Here is a 22,870-nt window from a genome sequence, read left to right as displayed (position 1 = left end):
CTCCTCTCCCTCTGGCATGTGCTGTTCAAAACATGTTTGCCCATCTCTAAGAAATCCATGGACACTGGTAGGAAAAGGAAAGTCTGCTTCCAAGATGCTTAAATTATTCTTATTTTTTAAAAGATTTTATTTGAGAGAGAGCAAGATAGAGAGAGACTGTGCACCCATGAGCAGGGGGAGGGGCAGAGGGAAAGGGAGGAGCAGGCTCCCCACTGAGCAGAGCCCTGGGATTCTGACCTGAGCCCAAGGCAGAAGCTAAACGGACAGAGCCACCCAGGCGCCCCAATGCTTAAATTATTCTTGGCGACACAGTTCCTGGGTCACCAAGCCACGTGGATGGGGGAGGGGTGGACGGCAGGGGGGCTGCACACCAGCTCACATCTGGCTCAGTTCACATCAAACATCCCGCTATCATAGCCAAGCCTTGTCGTGCTAGAAGTCCCCTTCACTGCTCGGTTCTGGGGCTGGATATGAGCAGATAGGGAAGGTAGCATCAAACACGCCTCATGGGTTCAGGCCTAGCACTTGGGGGAAAAGGGATGAGACCTGGGGAGGTAGACATGCCATTGGGTATCCAAAGGGAGAAAGTCTGGTGGGGTTGCTGGACAACGACAGTGATAATTCCAGTGCAAAATTGGGGGCAAGGGTTCCAGGGGCATGGAGCAGGGGGCTAATTCTAGCAGAGGAGGCCTCCCTGAGGGTCACACTGAACTGGGATCGTCTGGAAGGCTGGCAAAGGGTGAAGCCAAAAAATGTCCAGGCCATGGGGGTAGGGTGTACAAAGGCCTGAAGGTGTGTGGGAGAAAGGGACAGCCCTGAGACAGCCTACCCATACTCCACCCCCAGCTTACCCCCAGTGACCCGGACCTATTCTGGGGGTCCCCACCCTGCCCCCTCAGGGAAACCCTGATGAGGGGGCAGGGGGGAAGGTGGGGCACCTCTCCTGGGGGCTGCAGATGGGGGAGGGCCTGAACCCTGAAGGGCAGGAAAGGCCACATTCCTGAAGAGGAGGAATGTCTTTGATCCCAAGACCTTGCTCAGGGCACAGGGCTCCCTCTTCCAGGTATCTCTCCCAGCATTCTGGAGGGAGACTCACAGTTGTAGGGCAAGGTCCTGGGCAGAGGTGGTCCTGCCCTCCTGCTGTCTGACCACCGGCGAGTTCCTGCTGTGCTCTGTAAGTCAGAGGGTTGTGTGTCCCCCCTTGCATGCATGTGCACACTCATGCATATGCACCCAGGGCATCCCGGATATGATCCATTTCATGCCTTGTGTCTAGCTGTTCAAGACTGGGGGCGGGGCTTCCACCCAAGAACCAAGGCTTTGGGCTATGCCTCCAAGCTGAGAGATGGGGGCCCAGGGCCCCCGCAGGCAGCTCCGACAGCCAGGCTAGTTCTCTTCCACTCCTTTGATTCACTGTCACCTTCTCCGCAGGTGCCTCCCTCCTCCTGGATGCATCTGAACCTTGCCTCTTCCTCCGTGCTGGAGGATGCACCCACCTCCCGGGGAGTTTCTCCATTTCCTCACATCCTCACAGGTCTCTCCTTCAGCCTGTAAGGTTCCCCTGGAGGAGTCCTGAAGGGGAGACAAGGGAGCCATCACGAGCTAATGGGAGGGGTGGGACGGCCTCCCTCCTCTGTCCAGGGAGACAGGGACTGCGGGGACACAGCGGAGGCTCCCATTTCCCACTAGTGAGAGCAGTAACCAATTCACCAGGCACTGCTGTCCCCGAAGCTCCAGCCAGCCCTCAACAAGCCCGCTGAGGAATGATTCATCAGCCAGCAGGTCCCCTCCAGTGTGGGTCTGCTTAGGCTTCCTTTTCCAGTGCTGCCGCCGTCCCTGACAACCAGCACGCGGACTGCCAGTCGAGGGTCTGACCTCAGAGAAGTGCCCTCATCGCTGGATAGATCTGTGACGGGCCTGCTGGGCTCTGTCCAGGCAAGGTGGCTGTGTGCTAACCAGCCTGGGGCAGAGTGGGAGATGGAAACCCTGAGGAAGTGGAGGCACTCCGCCCGCTGGAAACAGACCGGGCGGACCGCAGGGCCCGGCCGTTAGCTCCCTTCCTGGGCAGACGACACTGGTTCCGTAGGGAAAGAGCGGCAGTCCGTGCGCACGCGCGCCGCTCCAGTCAAGCCGCTTTGTTCCTGCGCTACCTGCGGCTCCATTCACCTCCTCCGCCCCGCCCGCCTGCGAGCCGGCACACCGCGCTCGCGGAGACCCCGCCCACTTCCCCGCGCAGGGTGGAACGGGTGACGAGCCGCGCCTCCCTCCCAACCGTCTTCTTCAGTCACGATTGGCCATCTGTGCGACGCGCTCCCGCCTACCGCGAAAGTTGGTTGGCGCACTGGGATGGAGGTTGGCGAGGAGAGAGGTTGATAAAGGAGAGCTCCCCGCCCACCCACCCCTCCGAGAGAAAGTCACGTGGCGCTTCACTCGGAGCCTGTCACCTCCCAGCTTGTAAAGCTTTCTTAAAGGGCTAGCTCTGTCTTCTTGGGGCTGGCCCTTTCCAGGATTTTTCCGCTCCTGCCTGCGGAGTGTGGGGCGGCCCTGGGTCCTCCTAGTCCTCCAGTCCCCTGTTCGCTGATTCCCCATCAGGCCTGCTGGGGTGGGACCCCCTTTCAGGTCTCGGAGCCTGTGGCCATCCTAGGGACCAGTCGGTCGCCTGAAACGGTGACCTTATCCTAAGCACAGTGCCTGGCACGTAGTAGGCGTTCAGTTTCCATTTGTTGAATGAACTCGTTGAGAAAATGAATGAATGGGGTTGACAGACAGGAGGAGGGGGATGTTGCCTCAGAGTGACCGCCCCCACCCACCGCCCTATCCCTGGGGAGGCTCTGCTTCAGGGAAAAGTGGGGAGGGGATGCGAGACGCAGGACGTCCCTAGGGCAGCCCTTCACGGTAGGACTCGGAACCGCTGCGAGCGCGGGCATAGAGGAAGGGTCTTGGCCGGGCACCCCAGGCGGGTCCTAGCCAGGTCCGGGTTGAGGTGGGGCGAGGGCCCGGGCGGGCGCAGGTCTCAGGGTGCACGGGGCCGCGAGCGCGCTCCCGTACTCTGTGGGGAGGGGCGGCGGAGAAGCGGCGCCTTTAAGCTCGGGCGCCGGCCCCGCGGTCCCGCCCCCCACCCTCCCCGAGGACGCCTCGGCGCGCGGCCGCCGGAGCCGCCGTTTAATTGGGGCTGTCAGGCCGCGGCGCGCGCGGAGGGCCGGGCGGGACGGAGGCCGGGAGGCCGGGGCGGCGGGCGCGCAGCTCGGCGGGAGGCGGGCGCCCGGAGACGCGGCTGGGGCCCGCGCGGCCGGGGCGCCGTCCCAGGGCAGGGCTGCCCGGCCCCTGCCCCGGGCCGCCCGCGCTCCCCATGAAAAACCAGCTCCGCGGCCCCCCAGTGCGGGCGCACATGTCGGCCTCGGGGGCGTCGGCTGCTGGGGACACCGGTGCGGGGTCGGAGCCCGGTGCGGGGTCAGGGTCCGGCGCTAGCACCGGCGCGGGAGCGGCGACGGGTGCGGGGGCCATGCCCTGCAAGAGCGCCGAGTGGCTGCAGGAGGAGCTGGAGGCGCGCGGCGGCGCGTCCCTGCTGCTGCTCGACTGCCGGCCGCACGAGCTCTTCGAGTCGTCGCATATCGAGACGGCCATCAACCTGGCCATTCCGGGCCTCATGCTGCGCCGTCTGCGCAAGGGCAACCTCCCCATCCGCTCCATCATCCCCAACCACGCCGACAAGGAGCGCTTCGCCACGCGCTGCAAGGCGGCCACCGTGCTGCTCTACGACGAGGCCACGGCCGAGTGGCAGCCGGAGACCGGCGCTCCCGCCTCGGTGCTTGGCCTGCTCCTGCAAAAGCTGCGCGACGACGGCTGCCAGGCCTACTACCTCCAAGGTGAGGGCAGCACTGAGACCCCCGTCCGGGATTCGGGCTCTCCCGCGGCTCCCTGACGCCTCCGCCGGAGGCTGCTTTCTCTCCATGCGCTCTGCCTGCCGGGCCGGCGCCACGTCGCCCCCGACTCGCATCTGCCTCTAACCGGAGCTCGGCCCCCATGGTGAGGGTTTAGGCTGGCGCGAGGGTCCCTTCTGCACCCCGTCCTCGACACAATTCTAGTGGGCTGAAGAAACTTTTGCCAACCTGGGCTTTCCTTTACCCCCCCCCCCCCCGTTGTGGGGCCATGGCAGCGCCTAGTCTCCTGCTGAGCCCCTCAGAGGAGGAAGGGGCCGCCTCCTGGGACCCCAAAGGCGACAGGACACCAGGTCCTGCTGCTCCAGTCTAGAATGCATGTCCCTGGGAGACCAGAGTCAGGATATAGGAACCTTTGGCAGCATTATCCCCGCCCCTAAGGTATAGGGACCGTTTGGGTTGGGGAACTCTGGGCATCTGGGCTTTGGGCTCACTGCTTGGGGATCACAGCCTCTTGGAGACACTTGGGGCAGAACTGTAACCAGGGTCCCCTGCCATGGCTGTCTGGGACCCCCAAGTCCCCAGCCTACTACCCTTGAGCTTGTGGAAGGGGGAGGCAGCTGGGGGGGGGGCGAGTGGCTGCAGCCGGTGTTTCCAATTAACATTCCAAAATGGCCTCTCGCTGGCAGCGGGCGTGCAGGCAGGGAGGGGAGGGGAAGCCTGCGGCACCCTCGGGCGCAGGGCCCATGCCTAGCTGCAAGGCGCTCCCCATTTCTTGTCTCTGTAAAGCCCCAGCAGCCCTCCCCCTGTGTTTCCAAAACTGGGGTCCTTGAGATCTAAGCTGGGGAGAGGTGGATTGGGACCCCTTTTATGAACTTGCCACTGCGGGAGGGAAGGGCCAGCCAGTACTTTCACACTGTCCTCCCTGACTGTGGTTGGGGTGGGGGGCAGGGACCCGACTCCCAGGCAGGAGGCCCAGGACCTCTGTGCCTCTCACTGACCTAGACCTAGCTCTGGCCCCTGCAGTCCCCTCTGTAAGAGGGGTTTGCACACCCACAGGTGCTGGCCGGAGACGGGGTTGTCTTCTTTCCTTTACCACTGAGCCGTTACTCAGCACCCATGGGTGCCAGGTGTGCCTGGGTGCTGTGGAAGAGAAATGAGCTGGGGCCCTGAAGCCTAATGGTTCAGGATATGGCACTCAGGCATGTTACTTCACCTCCTGGGGCCTCAGTTTCCCATTCTGTCGGGGGTCATAAGCTGGATGTAGAGAACACAGGAGCAGGTACACGTGTAACCCAGTTGGCAGGGCCCACGTTGGCTGTTGTTGGTGTTAAAGTGCTTGATGTGGGCAGCCCACTGGTCTGGGGACATTGGCCGGTGGCATGGGCAATCTCTCACCCAGGCCCTCTTACCCTGGCCACAGGTGGTTTCAACAAGTTCCAGACGGAGTATTCAGAGCACTGCGAGACCAACGTGGACAGCTCATCCTCACCCAGTGGCTCACCACCCACCTCCGTGCTGGGCCTGGGGGGCCTACGGATCAGCTCTGACTGCTCAGACGGGGAGTCCGACCGAGAGCTGCCCAGCAGTGCCACGGAGTCGGACGGTAGCCCTGTGCCATCCAGCCAACCAGCCTTCCCCGTCCAGATCCTGCCCTACCTCTACCTCGGCTGCGCCAAGGACTCCACTAACCTGGACGTGCTCGGCAAGTACGGCATCAAGTATATCCTCAATGTCACGCCTAACCTGCCCAACGCCTTTGAGCATGGTGGCGAGTTCACCTACAAGCAGATCCCCATCTCGGACCACTGGAGCCAGAACCTCTCCCAGTTCTTCCCCGAGGCCATCAGCTTCATTGGTAGGTGCTGCTGCGCTCTGGGCGGGGTGGGTGGGCAGCTGTGTCGAGGTGTGTATGGGACTTGGGTGTCACTGGCACCTGGCTGGGTACTTCTGGGCCTGTCGAAGCTTGTGTGTGCCCTGCTTGTGCTGGCATGTGCCCGTGGCCGAACCCATGCCTGCTGTGAGTCACCAAGGCCCTTGGGACCCAAGTGGTCCCCTGAGTCCTGGACGCCCCCCCCCATCGCCCCACCCACGGACCCTGCTGTCCAGCTTGTGTTTTTGTGCCTCCGCTGTTTTGGGCTCGGCCAGCTGAAGCATCACAGCTCTTAGACCTCCCACAGGTCTTGCCTGCTCGTCCTCATGCCTCAGCACACGTGTTTTCCGGGAGGGGGCTGCCACAGTGCCTCTTTGGGCTTTATTTTGTACCTGAGGGGGCTAAAGGGTGGTGCTGGAGCCGAAGGCCGACCCCGATGGGCAGCTGTTGGAGCGTGGCGGGCCAGAGTGACTTGGGAGGGCCCTGGGTGCTCCTGGCAGCCTGCGGGGCTTGCTGGGAGTACAGGAGGCCTCCCTCAGAGCAGTACGTCCCGCTGTTGCGCTTAGAACCGTCAGCCCCCGATGGCCCCGGCTGACTCAAGCTCCATGAGCTGCCTTATCTTCGACCTCCCCATCCTGCTTCCTCTGCGGCCAGCTGGAAGCTGTTAGCAGGTCATCTTCCTGGCCCCAGCTCTTACCCGGGGTGCGGGGAAGGGCTACCAGATCAGCATGAATGTAAACCCTTGGCTCTCGGAGCCTGGTGACCCCGTGTTTCTTCCCAGCCTCCAGTGGCAGAGAGGAGGTGGCCTGGGCAGTCCTCTCCCGCTGGCCGCTGTGTCCAGTGGAGGGCGTTTTGGTGTCAGCTGGGCCGGGCTAGCTTTAATAACAGGAAGTGGGAGGCTTCCCCGCCTCATCCGCTTACTGGGAACCAAAACTAGGTGCCTGGCTGGGAGGAAGGAAGGAAGCTGAGGCCTGGGGGAGGGGCTGTGACCAGGGCTATCGGGAGCTTCCCAGCTCTGCCCAGGGAGGGACAAGGCCAGGAGGTCTCTGGGTCCTGCCTGAGCGTTCACTCTTTCCCCAACAAGACAGGGGAGCAGAGAAGGGGGATCCCAGGCTCCGAGGGCTGAGCCTGGCTCATGGGTGCCTTTATCCTTCTTGAAGGTCCCTTTGCATCTGGGGAGGGAGACAGAACAGGGTGTAGGAGTGGGGGAGGGGGCAAGTGAAGGAATAGAGGCCTGAGCACCCCCCCAGGACTCGCTGGGACTGGATCAAGCCCCAAGCCCCACGCTGCTCAGCCACACCCTGAGAAGGCTAAAAATAAAGCCCGTGGAAGCAGTTTCACTTTGGATCACACAGGAGTGGGTTTGGGGGCCAGGCGTTCCCCATATCCTGGTGTGTCACCATTGGGGGCTCATCTCCACTGCCCCATTAGCCCCAAGTCTCAAGGTCAGACCGCACCACTCTGCACCAGGCTGCAGCTTCTCTCTCTTCCCCAGCTACTCTTGCCCCCAGGCAGTGCCTGGATCTGGATTAAGTGCCTACTGCATGCTTAGCCCTGGGTGCCCTCCCGGGGATGAGGAGGGGAAGCTCTGCCAGGCCAGAGGGAATGAGCACCAGAGGCGGAACAGCCTGAGAACCTGTGCATCATCTTGTGGGAGTGCACTGATTGAGTGCCAGCTGTATGCCTGGCTCCCAGTGGGCTCAGAATCAGAGAGCTAGGGACCTGGAGGGCCCCAGAGAGCTGCCTCTTGTTAACCTCCATCCTTGGCACAGCTGTGGCACAGAGGCCCTAGAGCCTAGGGGAGGAGCGATTACGGGACTGAGTTGTTCAGTGGCTTAGCTAGTGTTTATTGAGCTCCTACTGTGTGTCAGGCCGAGGAGACTGAGAGTGACACTGGGAGAAGCTGGGAGGGTGGGCAGAACCTGGTTGGTGGTGGTGGGAGAGGTCACTGGTGCATGGGCCTTCTGGGGGAAGTCTAGTAAGTGAGGTGGGGCAGGGGGCTCACCTAAGTGAGCCTCCCTGGCGAAACCTCAGGTGTGGCCTTCCTCCCAATCCCTGGCTGTTCAGGAGTAAGGCTGAGGGGCAGGGGACAGGGCAGAGCTGGGTGTAGGGCCGGGGCCCTCCATTCCCTCTCCAGGGCTCCCCTCAGGCCTCTTTCCCAGGAGGCCTTCCGGGGATCCCCATGGGAGCCGCACCAGAAGAGTGAGCTTGGCCCCTGCCACCAGTCGAGGACTGACCGTGGTATGTGCCAGGAGTTAGGAGGAGCCTGTCTGTGGCCTTGGGCTTGTCACTCTCTTTGTGCCTGTGAACCTCATTTATAAAATGAACTTGCTGACCATCTCAGGTGCAGATGGCCTGAAAGGACACAGGTGACACCCTCAGTGCAGGCTGGGCACTCGGCTGTTGTAGCAGTGGGACAAGCCGTGACTGTAGCCATCACAGGCACCAGGGTTTGGAGAGCCCTCTCTTGGCTCAGGTCCTTGTAAGAGCACTGGGAACATGGGGGCCCATTTTATGGATGAGGAGACTGAGGCACAGGGACGTCCAGTGACTTGAAGCTGATGGGTGGCAGAGCCCTCTCCACAGTCATGCTCTTGACCTCCACCCCAAGTGGCTGTCCCACCCATGTGGGCCTTCACCAGGTCCCTCAAGTATTGGGCAGCACCAGCCAGTGACCCTGCTGCCCTCTGTGCCCCAGCCCCCCACCTCCAGCTCCCTGGTGGAGGTGTCCTCCTGACCCATGCCTGTGTGTTGCAGACGAGGCCCGCTCCAAGAAGTGTGGTGTCCTGGTGCACTGCCTGGCAGGGATCAGCCGCTCGGTGACGGTCACCGTGGCTTACCTGATGCAGAAGATGAACCTGTCGCTCAATGACGCCTACGACTTCGTCAAGAGGAAAAAGTCCAACATCTCGCCCAACTTCAACTTCATGGGGCAGCTGCTGGATTTCGAGCGGACGCTGGGGCTGAGCAGCCCATGCGACAACCACACCCCCAGTGAGCAGCTCTACTTCTCCACGCCCACCAACCACAACCTGTTCCCACTCAACACCCTTGAGTCCACGTGAGGCTGGGGCACAGGTGGTGGGGGCCGGCCCCTCCCCAACCCACCTCCCCCCCCAGCCCCTTGGGCCAGGTGGGTGGCCCACTCCTGCTACATCCAGCCAGAACCCAGGCAGCCTCGGACATGGCCAATGCCCGGAGGCCCCCGGTGGGCGGGCGGCCGAGCTTCCCTCACCGCCTTGGGGCGGGCGGACCACAAAGCGAGGCCTCCCTCCACAGGACTTTCTGGAGAGGCCCTGAGCTCTGGGACACATGGCCTCGGGAGGCCAGCGAGGCCTCATCCTTGTCCCAGGACACTCCATCAGCAGATGGGCCAGCCAGTTGGGCTGTTTTTTAAAGACCCATCCACGGACCTGAGTTTACTTTTTACTTTTGGCAGGTAATCCAAGCTCCCGGGAGCACGGCAAGTGTTCAAGCTCTTCTTGATTTTTCTTTTTTAATGAAAAGTGTTATTTTCAGGCTACACGCAACAGTGGATTGTATAAACCAGTATTTCATCCCTTCCTTGATCCTGCGAGAGAGAGAGAGAGAGAGAGAGAGACATGTTTTCAGTTTTGTTTTTATTCCTATTTCAAAAAGCAATTACTGTTTGTTTTTGTTTTTGTTTTTAATGGAAAAGACAAACCCCGTGTTGATCTTGACCAAATGCGTTTTGCACATGTGTGAAGCCTCCCATTTCTGCAGCAGCAGGCCCTTTTCGAAAGGTTGGCTTGCTGCTCTCTTGGCGTCAACACCCCCCCCCCCCCAGTCGTGTCCACATCTCTTGGCCCAGCCCCCGTGGCACTGCACTTGCCCATGATGACCTCTGCAAGTCACAATGGGTGGGCTACCGGGTGGCCTTTGCATTCTGGGCCCTCCAGCGGCCCCTGCAGACTGGGCAGACTCCCGGAGGCAGGAGATGGGAGGCCCTGCAGCGGGCCCACTGGAGGCGGAGCTGTGGGGGACGCCAAGCAGTAGCATTAGCCCTCTGGGCTCAGCCCGTAGGAGGGTCTGGGCCCCGGGCCCTTTCTTTATGTACCCACTACTTCTATCTTTCTCTCTCTCTCCCCGTTTGTTTGTGACTGAGAGTGGAGGCCGGGTGGGGGGCGGGGGAGCCTGGGTGGCCGTGGCCCAGCCCCACCTCCTAGTTTCTGTCCCTTACCCTGGCTGATGCTTTGGTCCAGCTGCCACTCGGAGCCCCCGTGTCCCATGGAAGCTGGCCCTGCACTCCTCTTGCCCATGCCTTCTACTACCAGGAAACTCACACCAGGAAAATACCAGGGCAGGGGCAGAAGGGGCAAGGATGGACAAGAGAAAGGGGCGTGGGGCTCTGTCCACCCCCCTCCCCCCAGGATCCACAGAACAAAGCCACGGATTCCGTTATCCTCCAGTTTCGTTCCTTCTCCAGCCTCAGTCCCACCAGGTGTCAGGACTGTGCAGGGGCCCGGGGAAAGGTGAGTGGTCAGGCCGGGGTCCCTGAGTGAGCCAGCACTTGGCCCGAGAGCGAGGCCGAGGAAGCTCTGCCCTACTGCGTCTTACCTCACGGGGCGGTTTTCAGGGATTCTTTAAGGCAGCGGATTAAAATCTTGCCACAGTCGAGAAATTGACAAAAAGCTTCCATGCTGTACATGGTTCTTTTCTCTTTTTTACCTTTAAAAAGAAAACCCCAGAAAGATGCATCAGATTTGTGTACGTGAGAGTATGCGAAGAGGGTGGCCAGTTTTGCTTTATGACGTTATGAAGGAAAATTTGTGACCCTACATATACACACACACACATACATATATATATATATATCCCGAACCAGCAACGGGACTTTGTTTATATTGCAAATAAATATTATTTTTTCTTTAAAACAAAGTGTGATGTCCAATAAGGGACTGGCAGTGGGGAGGGAGGTGGGGAGGAGAGGCGGGAGGCGTCCTAGCACCTGTTCTGTGTGAAGTCCGCTAAGCCAGGAGGAGGAGGGGCCCAGCCTGGTGGGGAGGAAGGAAGGGGTGGCATTGCCCCAGCCCTGACACACTGCAGGCAGGGACCTCGCGACTTTTCTCCGTGGGCTTTTGCTGATTGGTTGATGGGAGATGGAAGCTTGGAGAGGTTTTGTGGACCAAGGTCCTACAACTAAGCCAGCCCTCACTCACCCTGAATGGCTCAGGGCTGTCCACTAGGCCTTGGCCAGAGCTGCCCCAGGGCCTCAGACTCCTGACCAGGCCCTGGGGGCCCTGACCTTTTTCTCTTGCTGCTCTTGTGGGTGGAACAGGGACTGTGCATTGGTCACCTCAGTCTTCTGCCCAACTCCCACCCTCCCCCACCCCCACAGTCCCTGGGAAGCCAGTGGGACTTGCAACCTGGCTGGTGACAGATCAGCCCCACTTTGCTCCTCAGGAGCTGGGTGGTCCTCAGGTCCCTCAAGCCTCCCTTAGCCTCTGTTTCCATCTCTGAAGCAGAACCAATGGCATGAGATACCCAGTGCCTTCTGTGTTTGGAGCATGAGGAGCATGTTCTATTCATTTTCTGGTCTGGGCCTGCAGAGGAGAGCCGGGGGCCATGCCTGGCTTCTCCAGAGCCAGTGAGCACCCCCTCACCATGCAGGGCCCCCCTGGGGGCTCCAGGCCAGGACCTGGGTGGAAGCAGGGAGCAAGAAAGAGGGAAGGGGACTGGAGAAGGATGGTGGTCATGGCCTGGGGGTGTGAGGCCCTCCGTGGGGGCATAGCTCCATGTGGAACGGAGCTCCAGAATGGGGAACAGAGGCTCCAGAAGGCTTTATGTCTCCTTTGCCTCTGCCGGATGGAGTGAGCCCTCATCGGGGACTAGCTGCTGACTCCGTTTCCTCATCTTTGCCTCTCATCTGGTTTTATCCCTTCTGCTGTGACCACACTGCGCTGGCCGCAGGTAGGGTGGTGGGTAAGGGCAACTTGGCCCCTTTTCAAAGACTCCCAGCTGGGCTGTCCAGCTTCAAACAAAGGGACCTTGATTCTAATCCCAGACTTGTGGCTACCAGCTCCTTGCCCCTCTCAGCTTGCCCATCTCTAGAATGGGGGAACACTGGTGCAGTCAGCAGGCCCTCAGGAGAGGGATGGGGGCTCCTCACGGCCTTGGCGAAGAGGCGGGTGCTCCCTCTGGGCCCTGGTCCCTCTGTGCCAGGGGCGGGCAAGGGGGTGGGGGCCCGAGCAGGCAGAGACTGGGCCTTTGTTCCCTCTTGCTGCCCTTGGCCAGGGCTGGGGAAGCCCGCGGGTGCCGGGCTGGGGGCTGGGCTCTTGACAGGCCGAGTGAGTGCCTGGCAGTACCAGCGTGCCCAAGCACAGGCTGGGGGGTGGGAGCAGCCTTGCCTCCCAAGGCGGCTCCTCGAATAGAGGATGAGGAGGCTTGACCTCCTGGACCACAGGCGGCCTCAGTGACCCTCCGTGTCCTCATCTGAGGAAGTTCAAACCTCAGCACCACACCTGGCTGTGGGTTTCCTTCAGCTTCTCTCCAGTGGGGACAGGGGACCTGGTCATGGCTGGGCAGCTGGGACTGGGGGTCCTCACTCTGTGACTCTGGGCTGGGCCATGCTTACTCTGGATGGACCAGGAGTGGGAAGATGCCTGTTCCGTGGCTCCCAGGTTCCCACGTCATAGTCCTCTCTGAGCTCCTGTTATTCTACCCTGTTTCTGCTGTCCTTTCCCCGCTGGGCCCAGGTCACCTTTGGCTGAAGCCCTTAATGCCAATGTCCCCTGAGCTCTAGAACATTCGCTCTCTGAGGTGGATCTGCTTAGTCCATGTGTTCTCAGTCCCATCTCTCCTCCTGATCCCCTCTTTGCCTCCGTTTGGATTCCTGTTTCTGTCTCCATCTCAGCCCAGGCCCCAGGAGTGGCCCTCTCCCTCCAAGTCTTAGCCGCTTCCCAGCCTTCTCATGGGAGGAAGATCTGAGCCACTCACTCATGGGCACATTCATCCCGTAGCCATTTCCTGTGTCGGTTGGGCTGCCCCAGGAGTGGGAACATGCCTGAGGGCAGTTTGGTGATGTCAGGCTGGGTGGCAGGATAATGGGGCCCTCAGCTTGTCCTCTGATAAATGAATCAGGTGCAACAGGAGGAGTGACTAAGGCTGGACACGAGAAAGAACTTGCCACACTATGGAGCAGTCCCTGCTGTGGGGTGTCTGATAAGTTGACCACAAAAGAGATGAACATTTTCCTAGGATAGCCCTGCTCTGAGCCTGGGGGAGGGGCAGGCAGCACTCACGAGAGGGACTGCCCCCCCCCGCCCAACCCAGGGCCTCTCTCCAGGATGCAAACATAGAACCCGTGCTGGGACCTGTGACCTCCCCTATCACCCCCCTGCTGCCTGACATACTCAGACCTGCTTCCAGACACCGTGTCTATATCAGGCCACCTTCCATGTCAGTCTGGACGTGGCTGGGACACCAGCGCCCACACCAAACTTAACAGAAGCTGGAAAGCCTGATGTGGGAGCCAGGTGTCCCTGGAGCCTGGGTTGCACAGGGGTAATCTGGGTCCTGATTGATCTATTTCCCCTGTTTGTTCTGGACCCCACTGGAGCACAGCCCTCTCACCTCCTCCCAGACGTCTTCTGGGGTTGGTCCCATCTGATTCCTGATACCCAGCAGACCTGAAAGCCTGGAGACGGTTCAGAATGGCCCCGCTCCCTCCAACCCCATGCAGATAGGGAAAGCGAGGCTCAGATAGGGTCATAGAGTGAGTCAGGGAGGAAGCTAGGCCTCCCCACGCTGCTGCCCTGAGTCTTTTCGTCCAGGTCCGGCCTCCCTCCTCGGGCTGGGAGCCTTCTCTATCTGGCCCTGTGAAGGACCAGAGTCATATGTGTGTGTGCACGTGCTCACACGCACACGCACACACATACACGGCCCCCTCATTTCTCAGACAGGACAAGCCCAAGCAGATCCCATAGTGATGGAGGAGCCGCCTGCCTCTGACTCCAGCCTTTTCTCATTAGGGCGCAGGCGGGGTGAGGTCATCCCCTCCCAGGCAGGGCCATTAAAGACCATCATTAACAATTCTCAAGGGGCCTCAGCCCCATTGTCTCTGGCTGGGTCAGTTGAGCCTCCACAGGCAACCGGGGACTCCAGTGCCTTCCATAACACCCTTTGCTCGGGCAGCCAACCCCCTTCCCCGGGCTACCCCATCACATACCTCCAGGGGCATCAGCTACCTTGTGGCTACTGTGCATCTGTAGGAGCTCCATCAACCCGCTCCATGGCCCCACGGTCCTTACACCCCTGCTGAAGGCAAAGGAGAAGCTGCAGTCCCTTCTCCAGGGCTGGATGGGCGGGGGAGGACGAGGCGCTGTCCAGAGAACCAGGGAGCCCTAACAAGCTTTAAGTCGAGGGCTGACAGTGGCTGGTTGTCACTAGAAAGATCCCCTAGCTACTAAGTGGAGAACACCCTCAAGGGGGATGTGCCGAACAGGGGACAGAGAGAGGCTGAGCTGGTCACTTGGGGGGCAGGGTAGACCCCCGTGGACAAGGAGAAGGTGAGGCACATCTGCAGAACCAACAGGGAGGGAGACAGCTCATGCGAGGGGGGGACCGTTGTGTGGACAGAAGGTCCCAGCTTGGGGCACCTGGGTGGCTCGGTTGGTGGGGCATCTGCCTTCGGCTCAGGTCATGATCTTAGGGTCCTGGGATCGAGCCCCACCACAGGCTCCCTGTTACTCTCCTGCTCCCCCCCTTCTATGCTCTGTCTCTCTTTCTTTCTCTGTCAAATAAATGAATAAAATATTTTAAAAAAGAAATTCCCGGGGCGCCTGGGTGGCTCAGTGGGTTAAAGCCTCTGCCTTCAGCTCAGGTTGTGATCCCAGGGTCCTGGGATCAAGCCCCGCATCGGACTCTCTGCTCGGCAGGAAGCCTGCTTCCTCCTCTCTCTCTGCCTGCTTCTCTGCCTACTTGTAACCTCTGTCTGTCAAATAAATAAATAAAATCTTAAAAAAAAAAAAAATAGAAATTCCCAGCTTGTCTGATTCCACATCCATGACCAGAAAGACGCCACCATGGGTCTTTGCCAGGACACATGGAACCCTGGCCACTGGAGTCTGAGTTCCCCCTCACCTGCACCCCCCCAATGGTTACTCACACGTCAAACACCCAGAGAGGGTCAGGGGTCACCACGGTCCTCCCTTCTACTGCAGACTTTCCTGGGACAGCACAGCTCTGATGGCCCCTCTCAGAGCCTTGCTTTTCTCTTCTGTACATCAGAGACATGAACCGTGGGTCCCAGGGTGCCTGGCTGGCTCAGTTGAGGGAGCATGCAACTCTTGATCTTGGGGCTGTGGGTTCGAGTTCCATGTTCAGTGTAGACATTACTTAAAAATAAAATCTTAAAAAACAACAACAGCAACAAAAAAGAACGGTGGGTCCAAGAGGAGAAAGCAGGATAAAGGGCCTTCCTCCCAGTGAGGCCTTGGGAATGTGAGTCATGATGATGCCACTTTACCTGTGACCACCCTCCAGGGGCCACCTCCCATGGCCAGCTGTTGCTGATGGCTGGCTGGGTGATCTCAGACAGGCTTCCTTCTTATCCAGTCCCCAGGTTCCCTGTTTGCACAGGTGAAAAATGAGAATGACTCTGATGGGCCCAGCCTTCAGACTCAGAACTTGGGGATTATGGCCCAGACCTTCACTTCTATCCCAAGGGCTGGACAGCCTGGCATCAGGAGTGGCCTAGGAGCCAATATCCCGCCTACAAGGAGAAGGCTGGAGTTCAGGGCTGGGGGGCCTTGGGCAGGGGCCTGGCTGGGGAGGAATGGGCCAGGCCAGGCCCCTCTCTTCTCCAGTAGACTCCTTTGCTACAGCCCCTTAAGGACACTTGTTCCTTCCATCTACCTGCCTAGAGGACTCTCTCACAGTGTCCCCTGGTCCTGAGAGGCTGAGAAATTTAGAGTGTTGCTCCCAGGTGAGCCCTGGTGCCCGGTCCTACCACTATGGCCTGCCCATCCCTGTCCCAGCCTGCCCAAGGATGCTTTGATCTGGGAGTCTAGATGTCTTCGTGGGGTTGTCAGAAAGGGCCTTGAGCTCACCCCCTCCCTCTCACTCTATTTCTTTGCTCAGACTGTTTGTTACCCCATATTGCTTATCCTCACCAGTCCCTCCTCACCAGCCCCCCAAATTCCCAAGTCCTGCCCATCCTCAGCCCCTCACCTGGGCGCCTGAGACCTGGGCTGGCTGGAGCTGCTTCTCCTCTCTCCTCCGCAGAGGGTAGGGTGTGGTGCTCAGGACAGCACTCCAAGTCACGGCACAGCAGGGGCAGAGATCTGCCTCACGCTTTCCCTCAGATCCCTAGAGCCAGGCCTCGCAGCTCTCTCCCCTGCACCTGAGAAAGAGAGGGGATGGACACCACCTCCCCTCCTTGGTTGCTGGGCACTCGGGTTGTCTCCAGTCTTCCTTGTCCCATCAGGACCTCTGGGATAGGACTCTAGGTGTAGTGTTTTCTGCATTTCAGGCTCTTTCTCTGGGCCTCGTGCCCAGAAGTGGCATTTCCGGGGCAAATACCTGTCTCCATTTTGCCGCTTGGTTTCTGAAGGGAAAGCAGGATCGTTTACCTTTTATGTTTGGGTGTTGTTGTAGCTGATTCGGAGAAGCCGAATGTCGGTCGTGCTAGTCACCCAGCAGTGACCCGGCAAAGTACTGGGGGTTGAACCATCCCTCAGCGGGAGCCCCTGCCTGGGTCACCAGCTCCAGCGGTCCCTCATGGCCGCCCTGCCTGGGAGTTTTGCTGAGTGTCTCCTCCTCGGCAGTAAGAGTAATAATAGCAAAGCACGTACGTGACCGTTGCTCTGGGCCAGGGTGCCCTGCCGACTTTACATGATAAATTCAACAGATCCTCTCAGCAACCCTCAGAGGGAGGTGCTGGATTATCCCCGATGAACTGAGGAAGAAGCCAAGACAGAGCAGCGAAGCCTGGAAGGTGCCCCTCTGGGGTCGGCTAGATCGGGAGTCCCTCCTCTCAACTAACCCAGGCCGGAGAGGCAAAGATTAGCTTTGAGCCCTTGACCCCACCCAATTCAGATCCCACCTGGGCTCCTGCCTGTGCCAACCCCAGGAAAGCAGCATCTCAGAGGAGGGAGTCTGTAGCCCCCTTTCTGAAGGGATTGGGATGCATCTGTGGGTTCTTCAGGACGGGGCAGGGGAGGTAGAGGAGGAGAGCTGGCAGTAGGTCAGGAGGCTTGGGGAGGAGTGTTGAATCTGGGCTGTCCTGGAGTGTGTAGGCTGGAGGGGCAGAGACTGGGGGATACCAATTCTAACAGGTAAGGCCATCTGGCAGGCTTCCCAGAGAAGGGGATGTCTTGTGGTGGAGAACCTCCTGCTGTTCCTGCCCCTGGGGCTTTGCATATGCTATTTCCTCCGGCAAGAATACTCACATCACCTATAGCCCCTTCAGTTGGCTACCTCTCCTACTCTTTCCCTGAGCTAAGCTCAAATGCCTCCTCCTCCAGAAAGCCTTCCCAGCCTCTTCCCTCAGCTGGGCTTCTGGGGCCTCCTCTAGCTCCCATGGACTTCTGTGCAGCCCCATCTCCTGGAGACCTTGCTAGCTACCGCGCTGGGTCCAGCCGGACATGATCAGCTCTCTGGCCCTTGTCTGGGGGCACTTCTGGAAATTTGCCTGGCTCTGGATGTCAGGTCTGTGTGACCCGTGCCCGTGGAGGTGGACCTGGGGTACACGCCTCACTGTGGAAACTCGCGTGCCCAGTGTTGCAATTTTGCAGCTGCTCAGGCCTATGGTGGTGCCCAGGAGGTGGCCCTGGGCCCCTCTGCACCACTGGCTGGGTCTCTTACCGCCTCTGCGCCCACCGTGATCGCCTGCTTTCCCTTTCAGTCCCAGCCAGCCAGAGAAGGCTCTGGAACTCCTGTTTATAAATATCTGCTACTGCCACAGCTAAGTGGAGGGGTCTGGAGGCCACGCTAATTGATTAATTAAACCCTCTCGGTTAATTAGCTCCATCCCTCCAGGGAAAAAAGTCTAGAGCTAGAGCCAGAGCCTCGCCTGGGCTGAGGGAGGGTTTAATTAGCCTGGGTCAGGTTGAGCCTGATGCCAGCTGCTGGGGGCAGTGGCGAGTCGGGGAGGAGAATAAGTTCTAGGCCCCGGAGCCAGTTGGGCCCCCGAGGTGAGGAGAAGGGGCTCCAATTTGGGCCTGGACCAAACCCCTCCTGACCACCTTCACCTGGCTTCCTGGACTCCAGTGGCTGGAGGCAATGGGACCTGGACTAGCTGTGGAGGAGAAGGGGATTCTTCGAGGGGGCAGGACCTGTGGGACCAAGGAGTGAAGGCTGGATCTGGAAACGGAAAGTAGTCCCTGCTGGTTCCGTGCTCCCACACAGGGGCTGAGGGATGCTCTGTACTATAGACAGAACTCTCCGTCTGACAGCTACGGCACAGTGAAGGCCTTGAACGCCAGCACCAAAGCTTGACCTTTGGTGCTGGATAGGGGAGGCCATGACAGGTTGGAAGCCAAGGAGGGACCTGGTCAGGTTTGGGTTTTGGAAGGATCTCAGCGTCTGCTGCTCAGGGGAGAAGGGACTGGAGGGGGTGGCAGAAGGGGACTGGCAAGGAGGGGGCTTCAACGGTCCAGAGGGAATGGAGGTCCATCAGCCAACAGCTCCTGCTGTGTGGCTCAGGGCCACCCAGTTCCCCTCTCTGGGCCTCTCTCCCCTCATCTGGAAGGTTGGGGGAGGGGTTCCTTGAGGCCACAGCCTTAGGATGTGAATGTCACTGACAGGTTGCTTGCCCCAGGACAAAACACCTTCTTTACCCCTCAAGCCCACAGGCATCCTGCCTCACACGGTTTCCACGTATGCAAAGAGAAGAGCCCCCCACACGGCGGATGTATCCCATTCATGATTCCCAGTATCATTCCAGCTGCAGAGCGCAGAAGAGGAAGGGGGACAGGACGCTGTGCGGGAGGACCCCTGGGCTCAGTCCGGCCCTGCGGGGCGGTGGCTGAGGGTAGGAGTCGGAGAGCCCAGGCCACTCCGACAGTCGCAGGCCGCAGGCGGGGCTGCAGCCTTGGCATGGAGCCCGCTCTGGGTCGGTCCTCCAGCTCCCTGAGTGGCCGCCCAAGTGGGAACAATGACCCTTTCACGTCACGCCTCCTCCAGTCACAGTAACTTTGGCGCCGCAGGACAAAGGGGCCATTTCATCATTGTTGGGCTGGATCAACAGCCCGCCAGCCCGAGCCCGGCTGCCCCCACCCAGCTAGGCCCGGGGCAGGGAGGCCGACTACCCAGCCTGGCCAGAGCCCGACACCTTCACTCCACCTGGCCTGGTCCCGGCTGTCCCGGAGACCCTCCTGGCCTTCCTTACCTCTCCCTTTCAGCTCAGAGCTGGGGCAGAGCCAGCCACTATGGGGGCACCAGGCCGTGCCCCCGGTTCTTTCCCTCCTGGAGTCTCGGTCCCCATATTTGTGGGAAGGGCCTGGGTGACTGGGAGCCAGAGGGGTAAGATATCCGCCCCCCCACCCGTGTCCCTGCTCCAGCCTGGTGAGAGCAGAGGCAGGGAGGGGACCCTGGCCCAAGGCGAAAACGATGAGGTCTCTCCAGTTCAGTCTTCACCAGGCCCCTTCCCAGCCTCTGCTCCCAGGGACCTTCCATGGTGTGAGCTAGCTCAAGGCCACCTTTGCTTGTCCTTGAGCTAGCCTCAGCTCCTCAAGAGCACCTGTCTGTACAGAGGCCAAGACAACCAGGGCTCTCTCTTGGCACACACAGCCTCAATCTCCCACCTCCCTTTGTCAGAGGCTGGAGGTTGGAGTCTTGAACCCCCAGGCATCCTCTTTTTTCTATCTGGCCAGACTTTGCTAAGCTTCTCCAGTGGGAGAGGGGTGGGACCTTGGGGAAGAGGTCCCAGACCATGGGCCAAGACAGAAACTGCCTTTTCTGGAACGCCTGGGTGGCTCAGTTGGTTGGACGACTGCCTTCGGGTCAGGTCATGATCCCGGAGTATCAGGATCAAGTCCCGCATCGGGCTCCCAGCTCCATGGGGAGTCTGCTTCTCCCTCTGACCTTCTCCTCACTCATGCTCTCTCTCACTGTCTCTCTCTCAAATAAATAAATAAAATCTTTAAAAAAAAAAAAAAAGAAAGAAAGAAACTGCCTTTTCTACCCACTGTGGTCAGAGCCGGGTCATAGAAAAATCTGAGAACCCGGACATCAGGGGCCCAAGGCACACTCGGAAGCAGGGGCTGGTGCTGGGGAGTGGCCTGGGGCAGGTGCCCACAGCCTGAGCCTGTAGGCAGCTGCAGTATTGATCAATTACCAGCCGGTGGAGGGCAGGGAGGCTGATTGGTCTGGCACCCAGCCAAAGGTGGGGATGCAGAGAGCTTGGCCAAAACTGAGAACGGGGGGATCACTGTTGGGCATAATTATACAATAAAAACTGTTGGAGCAACTAGTTCTTTTTTTTCTTTTATTTTATTTTATTTTATTTTATTTATTTATTTGACAGAGCAACACAGCGAGAGAGGGAACAGAGGCAGGGGGAGTGGGAGGGAGAAGCAGGCTCCCCGCTGAGCAGAGAGCCTGATGAGGGACTTGATCCCAGGACCCTGGGATCATGACCTAAGCCAAAGGCAGACACTCAACGACTGACCCACTTAGGAGCCCAGAGCAGCCAGTTTCTGAGAGGTCCCAGGACTACCCCTTCTGCTCAATTGGGCAGAGACTCTACCCTGCTCCACTCTTTCCACAGGACCCTGGGGGTGGGCCAAACTGATGTTGGGGCAGGGGAAGGTGAGGGGCACATGGGTTCCCCAATTTTCCCACTTCATGGATAAGAACCCCAAGGCTCAGAGGGTTGAAGTGACAAGGGTAAGCCACACGGGAGGTGAGCAACAGAGCAGAGACTCAGCACCTGGGTGAGAGGGAGTTGGAATCAGGGGCTATTTGCCGCAGGGGCCTGGTCTCCAGGGACCTGCCCAGGTGCGGGGTGGTCGGCTGACTCTTGAGGGCAGCCGTGGTGGCATAGCAGTCAGGGAGGTGCAGGGCCCGGGCTGCTCCCTGGCTCTGACTGCCGCCGTCCTCCCAGCCCTGCCTGCCGTGCCCAGCAGCCCTGCACACACATTGCCCATTTGCCCTGCCTCACTTCCTCTGACTAAGACTAAAGAATCATGCCTTCAGGGGACTGGAGCCTGGCACCCGTTGGCAGGAAATTCCCAGCCCAGCCTTCCCTGGAGCCTGCCTGCCCTGGCACCCCTTCTTCTGGGCTCCCAGGAGCATGTGGTGGGGGTGGGGCTAGAGGGTGCCAGGTTACCCATCTTCCTGATCCCCAGCCCCCAAATCCCTCATGTCCAAGGCCTCCCCCAGCCTACTTGGGCCCGGGACCCTGGGAGGACTTAAGGGCTGAGCCCCTACTGTAACTCCAGCCCCCAAAGCCCAAGACCTGGACTCTGAGGACAGACAGTTCTACAGAACTTCAAGTCTGAGGCAACCCCTGAGCTGTGTCCCTTCAGGGAACAGAAAGCTTGAGGCTGCCACGAGGGACCTGCAGCTCTGAGCCCGAACTCCAGGCTGGGGTAGTCTTGGGCCCTCAGCCAGTGGCCAGTGGGCTCAGCCACCCTCCCTTTCCCGGGAGCATTCTGCTTCCTGGGTGTCTGGGGCCAGCATGGACACTTGCTCAGAGCTGGAGACTTCCAGCGAGCTCTCCAAACTCCTCCACCGGGTCCCCGTTTTACTGTATGGGTAGAAACTGAGGTCCAGGGAAGTTCAGTCCGGGTTAGGGGCTGGGTGAGGCTGTGGGCCTGGATGTCCCCACAGGTGGGCTCTTCTACCATAGGGCGGGGAGCTCAGGTGACTCAGTCTCAGGCCACAGGTAAGACTGAGCTGCCAGGGCGGGGATGGGATAGCTCCTCCCCTTTGGATTTGCCTCACCGCCCGCCCACCCACCCACCGGGGGCAGGGGACCCAGAGATGCTTTCTGGAGGCCATTTGACGACTTGAGTCAAGAGGCCTAAAAAGAGTGCCTGGGTGGCTCAGTGGGTTAAAGCCTCTGCCTTCAGCTCAGGTCATGATCTCAGGGTCCTGGGATCCAGCCCCATGTCGGGCTCTCTGCTCAGCAGGGAGCCTGCTTCCTCCTCTCTCTATGCCTGTCTTGTGATCTCTGTCTGTCAAATAAATAAATAAAATCTTTAAGAAAAAAAAAAAAAGGCCTACAAATACACATTACCTTTAACCCCGCAGTTCCTGGTCTGGGAAACTGCCCTAGGAAAATCTCTGCTTGAAGGGAAGTAGAAGCAGTTAGCCTCTAACTTGCTCTGTGATTTTTGGAGAGTTCCCCATACAGTTCCCGCATCTGTATGATGAAGGGCTGCAGACATACAGCTGTCAAAACTTACCTAGTCCATGGGCCACCTTTGTCAAACAGACTCCTTCAGGGACCTGAGTTCTGTGTCTTCTGATGGGCTCCAGAGGCCCTCGACTAATGAACCAATGAAGCAGAACCCTCCCTTTACTCCCAGGATGGTCCTTCCAGTGCCCTCCAGCTGGGGTACTCTGTGGGGTCTAGAAGCTTCTGCAGGACTCAGCAGACCAGGCCTTCTCTGGGGCTACAGGTGGGTGGGGCATGGCAGCTCTGCAAGCTGTGGGGAAGAACACTGTCCTTCCAGAAGTACCACTCTCGTGGTGAGGGGTGGGGGCACCATGTCTAGAAGCAGGACCTGAGTCTTGTGACCCTAGAAGCCACCCATCCTTGGCTCACATCAGTCCCAGAGACTGGTGTCTAGAGTCCCCTGAGTGGGTCGTTCCCTCCCACAGGAAGAAGTGCTCCAGTCACGCCCACCAGCTCCCCACTGCTTGGGTCTATGTCCCATATCTGTGGCCCTTCCCGGTCCTCCCTCTCTCCTCTCTGGAACTCAAGCCTCCTGTCTCCCCAGTCATGGGGCTTTCAGAGCTCCCCTCCTTTAGGGAGTCTGATCACACTTCACCTTGAGTTTTATACCCTGTTGCCCAATCCCCACCCCCACCCCCTGTGGAGGCCACTGGGGAACCATGTCCGGCCTGTGGGTGCTGATAAGGGCTGCAGTGAGGAGGGTGGGCTCTGTTCTTCACAGAGCTGTTTTGGCACTCCCTGCTTAGTTCCCAG

General features: G+C 59.5%; 1 protein-coding gene across 1 annotated transcript; it reads left to right on the top strand.

Moving 5' to 3' along the window:
• The first annotated feature begins 3,232 nt into the window (after positions 1-3,232).
• DUSP7 (dual specificity phosphatase 7) lies at positions 3,233-10,646 on the top strand. The gene is made up of 3 exons (XM_032868213.1): positions 3,233-3,866; positions 5,302-5,736; positions 8,509-10,646. Exons 1-3 carry the CDS (start codon positions 3,350-3,352, stop codon positions 8,814-8,816), a joined length of 1,260 nt encoding a protein of 419 aa, XP_032724104.1. The 5' UTR covers positions 3,233-3,349; the 3' UTR covers positions 8,817-10,646.
• The last annotated feature ends 12,224 nt before the right edge of the window (positions 10,647-22,870 follow it).

This window comes from Lontra canadensis, unplaced genomic scaffold, assembly GCF_010015895.1.
Source record: "Lontra canadensis isolate GAN:19392208 unplaced genomic scaffold, GSC_riverotter_1.0 scaffold35, whole genome shotgun sequence".
Lineage (NCBI taxonomy): Eukaryota > Metazoa > Chordata > Mammalia > Carnivora > Mustelidae > Lontra > Lontra canadensis.
The sequence above is the reverse complement of the archived record's forward strand: the minus strand, read 5'-3'. Positions and strand labels throughout refer to the sequence as shown.

Excerpts from the sequence above, each read along its gene's own strand:
- DUSP7 (XM_032868213.1), top strand. The coding sequence starts at position 3,350 with ATGAAAAACCAGCTCCGCGGCCCCCCAGTGCGGGCGCACATGTCGGCC. Across the intron at positions 3,867-5,301 it reads CCAGGCCTACTACCTCCAAG|GTGGTTTCAACAAGTTCCAG; the intron begins GTGAGGGCAGCA and ends CCCTGGCCACAG. Across the intron at positions 5,737-8,508 it reads CGAGGCCATCAGCTTCATTG|ACGAGGCCCGCTCCAAGAAG; the intron begins GTAGGTGCTGCT and ends TGTGTGTTGCAG.